Below are 8,484 nucleotides of genomic sequence, written 5' to 3' on the forward strand. Positions count from 1 at the left end.
CAAGTCCAGTCTGGGCAGTGAGGGTTGGCGGATGCACCCGTGTCAGGGTAGCCACGGCAGTTAGACGTGGCTGCACGGGATGAGTGGGTGATCAAAAATGAGATCAGGAGACAGGTTATGTATTTTAATTTCCACACTGCCTCCCCTTTGAGGATTGTTTCATCTCCATCTTTCCTATGGTGACATATGAAGGTTTCCATGCCTATGTCATCACTGAATTTTCAGCCGTTTAGGGGCAGGACAGTGAGAGTGTGCCCGCATGCTGCTGCCAGGTGACTCGTCATGAAGAGTCGAGCAGCTCACTGGAGGCGCTTCCTCACTCAGCCCCAGCGTAGCTCTCCAGGCGCACTGGCCACCACCACCATGTGACCCGCTGTTCCAGCCTGTCCCTTCTTCCCAAGCCCCCTTGGGCTGTTGGCCCCAGTCCTCCTGCACACTGACCCCCCCACCTCTCCCTGCCCTCATCACAGTCATCACACTACTGTCCAAAGCTCAGCTCCGGTGCAGCCTTCATGAAGCTGCCCTTGCTCTCTCCATTCCTCAGCAAGTGGCTGGACAAGTGAAACCTAAAGTGACAACACTGAAGGCTCTTCTTAGGGGGACGTAGTGAAAAAGTTGGCTTAAAGCTCAACATTCAGAAAACTAAAATCATGGCATCCGGTTCCATCACTTCATGGCAGATAGATGGGGAAACTGGGAACAGTAGCAGACTTGTGGCTGACTTTATTTTTGGGGTGGGGGGGGGGCTTCAAAATCACTGCAGATGGTGACTGCAGCCATGAAATTAAAAGACACTTGCTCCTTGGAAGAAAAGTTATGACCAACCTAGACAGCATATTAAGAAGCAGAGACATTACTTTGCCAACAAAGTTCTGTCTAATCAGACAAAGTTCAGTTCAGTTCAGTTGCTCAGTTGTGTCCGACTCTTTGCTACCCCATGAATTGCAGCACACCAGGCCTCCCTGTCCACTCCCGGAGTTCACTCAGACTCACGTCCATCAAGTCAGTGATGCCATCCAGCCATCTCATCCTCTGTCGTCCCCTTCTCCTCCTGCCCCCAATCCCTCCTAGCATCAGAGTCTTTTCCAGTGAGTCAACTCTTCACATGAGGTGGCCAAAGTACTGGAGTTTCAGCTTTAGCATCATTCCTTCCAAAGAAATCCCAGGGCTGATCTCCTTCAGAATGGACTGGTTGGATCTCCTTGCAGTCTAAGGGACTCTGAAGAGTCTTCTCCAACAAGGCTATGGTTTTTCCAGTGGTCGTATATGGATGTGAGAGTTGGACTCTAAAGAAAGCTGAGCGCTGAAGAATTAATGCTTTTGAATTGTGGTGTTGGAGAAGACTTTTGAAAGTCCCTTGGACTGCAAGGAGATCCAACCAGTCCATCCTAAAGGAAATGAATCCTGAATATTCATTGGAAGGACTGATGCTGAAGCTGAAACTCCAATAATTTGGCCACCTGATGCAAAGAGCTGACTCATATGAAAAGACCCTGATGCTGGGAAAGATTGAAGGTGGAAGAAGAAGAAGATGACAGGATGAGATGGCTGGATGGCATCACCAACTCAACGGACATGAGTTTGGGTAAGCTCCGGAAGTTGGTGATGGACAGATTTCTTGGCATGCGGCTTTCCATGGGGTCACAAGAAGTCGGACACAACTGAGGGACTGAACTGAACTGAACTGAAAGCAATTTAGATTGACTCAAGCATATGACACATGTCAGAGGAAAGGCTTGAAAAGGTAGTAGGCTTGGTCTGGCTCAGGAAAACCATCACTGCTTCACTGCAGATCTTTAGCACCAAGTTAGCACAGCTCAAGCAGGAAAGTGACCTGATTACCCTGGGCCTTGGGAAGAAGACCAGAGTAGAACTTTGTTCCTGGCCTCGCTTGCAGGATTTCCTGGCATCCTGCTTTGGGTGCTGTGAATGGATCAGTAGAACCATGTAACATCTGACTGATGAGTTAAGTCAGTTGCTACTCACTTGTTCTGCAGGCTTTGCCAGAATCAGCTGGAGAACTTGTTAATCGTGCAGGTTCTACAGCCCAACCCATTCTAAGGAATCACACCAGAGGGAGACGCAGTCCCTGAACAGGGGCCTTTCAGAAGATCTTAGGGTTCTTATTATGTGACGGGCTGAGCTGGTACAGCTCGGCCCAGAGCCATCCCATCAGCCTTACCTGGGAACTGGTTGAAAGGCAAATTCACCAGCTTTTACCCCCAAATCAGTGAATCAGAATCTCTGTGGTGGGGCCCAGCAGAGAACCCTCGGTGAAGGTTGCATCAAATCAATCTTTTCACTTCCACACTTTCCATCTGGATCAAGCTCAGGAACACAACACATCTGTGGCTGGATCAGAGCCACCATCAAAGGGGTCAGCTACTCACACCGGCATCACAGTTTACAAAGTACTGATACATCTGTTTGCACCGAAACCTCTCACACATTAACAGCCGCCACCACCGTCAGATCACACTGCGTTCATTATCTTTTCACATTTGAGAAGAAACAACAGGCTCAGAGAGCTGAACTACTTTGCCAACCGTTCTATCAAGTAAATGGAGGGAAAGGGCCTGGAATGCAGGACTGCTTTCCTTCTCCTGTTTCCATCCTGTTCTCTGTGCCCATGGAGGTCAGACTCCCCAAGACTCCAAAGGTGCAGAACCCATGGGTTGATTCCCCCTGAATTTAATGCAAGTCCTGCTGACAAGCTCAGGCTAGCCCAGCACCAGTGGCAAGGTGAACAGTGCAGGAGACCCCCAACAACTGTAGCTAGGAGACATGCTCTGCTCACTCCCTGGTCATGAGACTCCTCCCCTCCACTGATGGGTGTGCCAGTTGGCAGCCCAGAGGGGATCCCACCATGACAGTCATCTTTGCCCCCATGGGCCAGAGATTCCTTCTCCCACCTAGATCTACCCATGGCTCTAGCTGGGGAATCTGCAGTCCTTTCAAGCGGCACTGCTGGGGGCTCAGGAGCCCCAGTATCACCAAAGAAAATGGATCAAAACAGCATCTGGAGGGACTTGCCTGATGGTCCACTGGCTAAAGCTCCACACTTCCATTGCAGAGGGTATGGGTTTGAGGCCTGGTTGGAGGAACTAAGATCCCTCATGCCTAAAATCAAGTGAAAACAAAACGGCACCTGGAGTCTCCACTTTTCGTGTTACTAGACTGGCTGGGTACAAGTACCTTTATACACTTGGCTTAGAACAGGTATCCTATTCAGCTTTGATTTGTAACCCTTTTAACTTATAAAGTATGAAAATCTAAAAAAAAAAAATCTTCCAGTGTCAGTGAACATATGCTTGAATCCTAGTAAATGCCTCCATATTATTTTATTGTGTGGTAACAATAAAATTTTATTGTAACATAAAGTCTTCTATAATCAAACTCTTAAATGTAAGAGTGTTTTTCACCTCCCCACATTTCTGTTTATTTTTTTCACTGAAATTTTAAACCTGCTTTTGATTACCAGTCAAAACCTGAAAATTATTGTAAGGGACATAAGACCTGAAAAGGTAAAGACTTAGAATTAAGTGATTCAAAATGATCTTTCTGTTTCATGGGGGCTAAAATATACCTACGTGTAGAACAGAATTCAGAACTCCATGGAAGAGCTGGTGTCCAGAGTTGATGTCACACAGGCTGTGGCTCAGTAGGGGTCATAGCACCGGAGCTGGGGAGAGGCTGGGCTTCTTAAGTGAGCTCTTCAACCTTGCATCTTAAGTCCTCTAACAGGGATGATTTGATCCCTCTTTCTCAAATTACAAGTTTGATAAAATATCCTGTTCCCTGCAAGGTTTTTTTTTTTTTTTAATTTTTTTTCCAGTTGGCCTTCATCCAGATCTAGAGGATTTAACTCTAGTAAGTATGTTTAGCAATAGAGTTGTTGATGCTTCTTTCCTGACTCACTGTTCCCAAATTTCATTGTGTTAGGTTAAGCAAATTGCTTATTCCAGGCAAATGATTTCCTGGGAGAATAGAGAGGGGAAAAGGGCAGAAAGGCCTCTTGTCTCCTGTAGAGATAGAATGAGGAGAAAAAGGCTCCATGAATCTCCCTAAAACCATGAGATGGCATGACAATTGTCAGTGGGAGGATTGAAAACCTTTTCCTTAGGACATAATCACTTATAAAACGGGTGTGTATATTTTATTACACAGCATAATGTTTTGAAACAAAGAGTCTTTCCCTGAGTCATTCCCATAAAATAGTATTTTTAAATTTGCTGGACCGCAAGGGGTCAATCCCGACTCATCAGTAAACGTATTTCATGAGACCCAAGTGTTTGGGAATAAAATCCTTTGCTCAAGTGCAGGCTTGTTTTTGACAGACAGCTGCATGTTACTGCCTGTGAAAGGAAAAGATTCTTCTCAAGTTTCTGTTGATTGTGTTCCCTCTGGACTTTCTCTTTCAGTCCTTTTTCATCCATGAATAAACCCTTTACCCGACCTGGACCACTTTGGGATGCTAGGCTTCTGGGAAGATTCATGTTTCCATGCATAAGGAAGGCTCTGTGGTTTGGGTTCCCTGTCCGCCCTCTGAAGGAAGCATACTGTGGTTGCTAAGTGACTGGGAGGTGGGGGAGGGGTGGGAGCTCACACTCAAACTCAAGGCTCGCAATTCTCTGCCCAGGTGTATGAGAGATGTTTGACCTCGAGATCATGATCGCCATTGGGAGCGCCTTACTGATTACAGCTTTCGTGCTCATAGGTGTCGTCATCTGTCTTTACTACAAAGTAGCCAACACGTTAAAGTGAGTGATGTGGGTAAGAGGGGCTAACACCCCCTCACATGGGATCCTGGGGCTCCGTGCTTGAGCGGGATCATCCCCGGCCCTGTGGCTGCACCTGGGGAGGGTTTGAGAGGACCGAGGCGGGGAGGGTAAAATCTGGCTTTCTACCCCTTTTGGTCTGGGGCTGTGAGCTCACAAGGAGAATGTTCTCAGCTGCTAGGTCTGCGCTGCTTTGCCCTCCCTTGCCTTCCCTCACCCTCAGCGGGTTGATCCCACAGGACTGCAGGCTGCAGATGGTGTGACTGTCTGCCTCTGCTCACTCAGAGGATGGGCTGAGCTGATGTTCCCCCCGCCTGAGTGGGGGAGCTCTCAGCAGGTCCTTGGCTCTGGGCACAGTGGGATGGGCCTGTAGGACCCTGGGGAAGCTGAGTTGTGTGAAGATCCTGGGCTTTGCCTCACCAGGGAGTGTAGATCTGAAAAGGGAGGGTTAAGTTTGGGGGAAAGGAGCCTTCAAATATGGGCAAGACTTGGTCGCCAGAAGCAGTGGTGTCCCCATGCATTAACGTTCCAAGGAGACAGCATGTTTGTTGAACAGAGTCCTGCATCAAGCTTTGAATGCCCTGGTTTTTATTTCCAGCTCCTCCTCTACTTGTATGTGTTTGATCAAGTCACTGTGCGTCTCCATGCCTCAGATTCTTTATGTGAAAAGTGGGGAGAATAATACAAAAAAAAAGCAGCAGTCGCATTCCCATTGTAGGGAAGTTCAGTCTGTGAGCAGGAAGGTAACTCCCAGCACTCAGGGGTGGCTGACTTGGCACCCTCCTGGGTTGTGCTCTGCACTTGGCGGACTTGCAGTGATCACCTGGGTGACCCGCACTTGTAACTTACTCTCCCTCATTTGCTGGAACCTGATCTTACATTTCTGGCACTCTTAGGAGAGGAAGGGGTTGGACAGGAACTTGGGAGGAGGGCAGAGTTGCTTTCATCTCGGGCTGGTGTCATGGGTTTGATTGGTTCCAGGCCCAAACTTTCCAGATCCCCCTGACAGTTGTAACAGGTGGACCAAGAAGAAAAATTCTAATCCTATGTTCTGTGTATGTCTTTTCCTAAGTGCTGCAAAGACACCCATCGCTACGACCGTTACCTGTAGAGATCAAGATAAGGTCACCGAGGCTGTAACCTCCACCCCCGAGTCTTACCCCAGCTTCCAGTGCTGTGAAGAATGTAACTTGCCTGCCAACTTTGATCCCCTGACATCGTGCTTCTGTGACATAAACAAGGGACTCAATACAGAATGAGTAATAGAAGGTGGTTATAAACACCAACTGCCACCATCTGACTAGTTACAGAAACAAGGACTCTGTCGTGAATATTTCCTCCTTATTTGTTATGAATATGTTGTATTTACATATATTAAGCAAATATGTTTTCTTCTTATTTCCATATCATGTAACATAAGATGTACTGACTTTATGTCAGTATTTAGTATTTAATTTTACATCATAGTATTTATGTTCTAGGCTTCCCAGGTGGCTCAGTGGTAAAGAATCCATTTGCCTAGCAGGAGACTCAGGTTCGATTCCTGGGTCAGGAAGATCCTCTGGAGATAGAGAGGGCAACACACTCCAGTATTCTTGCCTGGGAAATCCCATGGACAAAGGAGCCTGGCGGGCTACGGTCCATGGGGTTGCAGAGTCAGACACAACTTAGCAACTAAACAACAACAAATATCCTATTCTGTTTTTCTGGAGAATCCTAATAGAGTTGGATAGGACATGAAAAGCACTTGCAAACTAAAGCATTTTTAGTAACATGAAAAGTGAACAAATCCCCTTTCTTCATCTCAGGGCTTCCCTAGTGGGTCAGACAATAAAGAATCTGCCTGCAACTCAGGAGACCCAGGTTTGGTCCCTGCGTCAGGAAGATCCCCTGGAGAAGGGAGTGGCTACCCGCTCCAGTATTCTTGCCTGGAGAGTCTCATGGACAGAGGAGCCTTGGGATCGCAAAGAGTCGGGCATGACAGAGCGACTAACAGTTTCCTTCATCTCAGTGTATATTTTCTTGAGCAGCTTCTGGATTTAAAATAGTGGATTCAGCAAGACAAAGTACAGATACAGCTTTGGTTCCTGAATTCAAGTATCTGTTCAGGGTGCAAAATTGTGCACTGGAAACTGGAAACCTATAGGTCAAACAAGATTCAGAATCTGTTAGAGGCACAGCAAAGGGCATGGAGGCAGCAGACGAATGATTAATGGCGGCGGGCAGGGGGGCGCAGGTGAGAGCCTCGGGAGGCTTTCAGGAGAGAAGACATTAGCATTTGAGCAAGTGGAGGAAGAGATGGAGAGAAGGCCCAGGCTGAGGTGTGAAGCTGGTTGGCTGGAAGAGTGAGCTGGGCTGAGACAGAGATGGTGTCAGGGGCCATGCTAAGGGGCGTGGCTTCATCCTACCTTGGGGGCTCCCCCACTGAGTTGAGGGTAAATCTGTTAGGAGAACCACTGAGTTATCTTACAAACAGGAGACCCTGGTAAGGAACATGGGAATAACAAGCTACCACCAACTGGAAGAATTCAGGAAAGGTCAAAAGGAGAGAGGAGGGACCTCCCTGGTGGTCCAGTAGCTAAGACTCTGAGCTCCCGATGCAGCAGCCTGGGTTTGATCCCTGGTCCAGGAAGTATATCCCACATGCAACTAAGGCTGGGCACAGGCAAATTAATTAAAAAGACTGAGGAATGTCTAAAGCTTAGGACATCTTCAAACCTTGTAAAAACTCATTTTTTTTCTTTTCCATGTTAAGCTGAACAAATCACTTGACTATTTTATCATGTAAGATTAGGTGTGGCTATAACAAAATTTCAAATAACAGTGGCTTGAACAAGTAAGAATTTGATTTCTCTCCTCTTCAAGATGCCCAGCAGCAAGCGGTCAGGCTGGCTGTCTTTGCCACATCAGGGGCCATATTATTGTATGTGGGTTCTTTCCCCAAAGTCACAGCATGGTCCAAGGTGACTGCTGGTTCCCTAACCTTCATGTTTAAATTCTAGAGAAGGTTGAGAAAAGCTGTGCCTTCCATTTCTCTTTAAATCCCCTGTGCTAGATAGAACTGAATGACATGGTCTCAATTAGCCACAAGGGAAGCTCAGAAATGTTTTTATTCCGGCTGTGAATGTGTACTTGAATTTTGCTAAGTCAGTAGATATCAAGTGTTCTCACCACACACACACACAGAAACACAAAAACACACAAATGGTAGCCGTGTGAGTGGTAGCTATGTTAATCAGCTTGATTTTGGTAATCATTTCATGATGTACACATATACCGAAACATCATGTGGTATACCTTACATATATATAATTTTTATTTGTTAATTCTACCTCAATAAAGAATACTTACTGGGATTTCCTTGGTGGTCCACTGGTTGAGACTTTGCTTTCCAGTGCAGGGGGCGCAGGTTCAATCCTTGGTCAGGGAACTAAGATTCCACATGCCTCATAACCAAGGAACCAAAGCATAGAAGGGAAGTAATATTGTAGCACATTCAATAAAGACTTTTAAAATGGTCCACATCAAAAAAAAAACTTTAAAAAGTGTCCAACTCTGCGACCCCATGGACTGCAGCATGCCAGGCCTCCCTGTCCATCACCAACTCCTGGAGTTTACCCAAACTCATGTCCATTGAGTTGGTGATGCCATCCAACCATCTCATCCTCTGTCATCCCCTTTTCCTCCCACCTTCAATCTTTCCCAG

At 46.8% G+C, this 8,484-nt stretch overlaps 1 protein-coding gene across 1 annotated transcript; it reads left to right on the forward strand.

Moving 5' to 3' along the window:
- Positions 1 to 4,639: 4,639 nt before the first annotated feature.
- On the forward strand, positions 4,640 to 8,134 carry FAM24A (family with sequence similarity 24 member A). The gene is made up of 2 exons (XM_069566790.1): positions 4,640 to 4,760; positions 5,851 to 8,134. The coding sequence occupies exons 1-2, from the start codon at positions 4,651 to 4,653 to the stop codon at positions 6,035 to 6,037; spliced, it is 297 nt and encodes a 98-aa protein (XP_069422891.1). The 5' UTR covers positions 4,640 to 4,650; the 3' UTR covers positions 6,038 to 8,134.
- Positions 8,135 to 8,484: the final 350 nt, after the last annotated feature.

The sequence above is a fragment of the Ovis canadensis genome, chromosome 22 (genome assembly GCF_042477335.2).
Source record: "Ovis canadensis isolate MfBH-ARS-UI-01 breed Bighorn chromosome 22, ARS-UI_OviCan_v2, whole genome shotgun sequence".
Lineage (NCBI taxonomy): Eukaryota > Metazoa > Chordata > Mammalia > Artiodactyla > Bovidae > Ovis > Ovis canadensis.

Coding starts and splice junctions, on each gene's coding strand:
- FAM24A (XM_069566790.1), top strand. CDS start 4,651: ATGTTTGACCTCGAGATCATGATCGCCATTGGGAGCGCCTTACTGATT. Junction 4,761..5,850: donor AAAGTAGCCAACACGTTAAA/GTGAGTGATGTG, acceptor TCTTTTCCTAAG/TGCTGCAAAGACACCCATCG.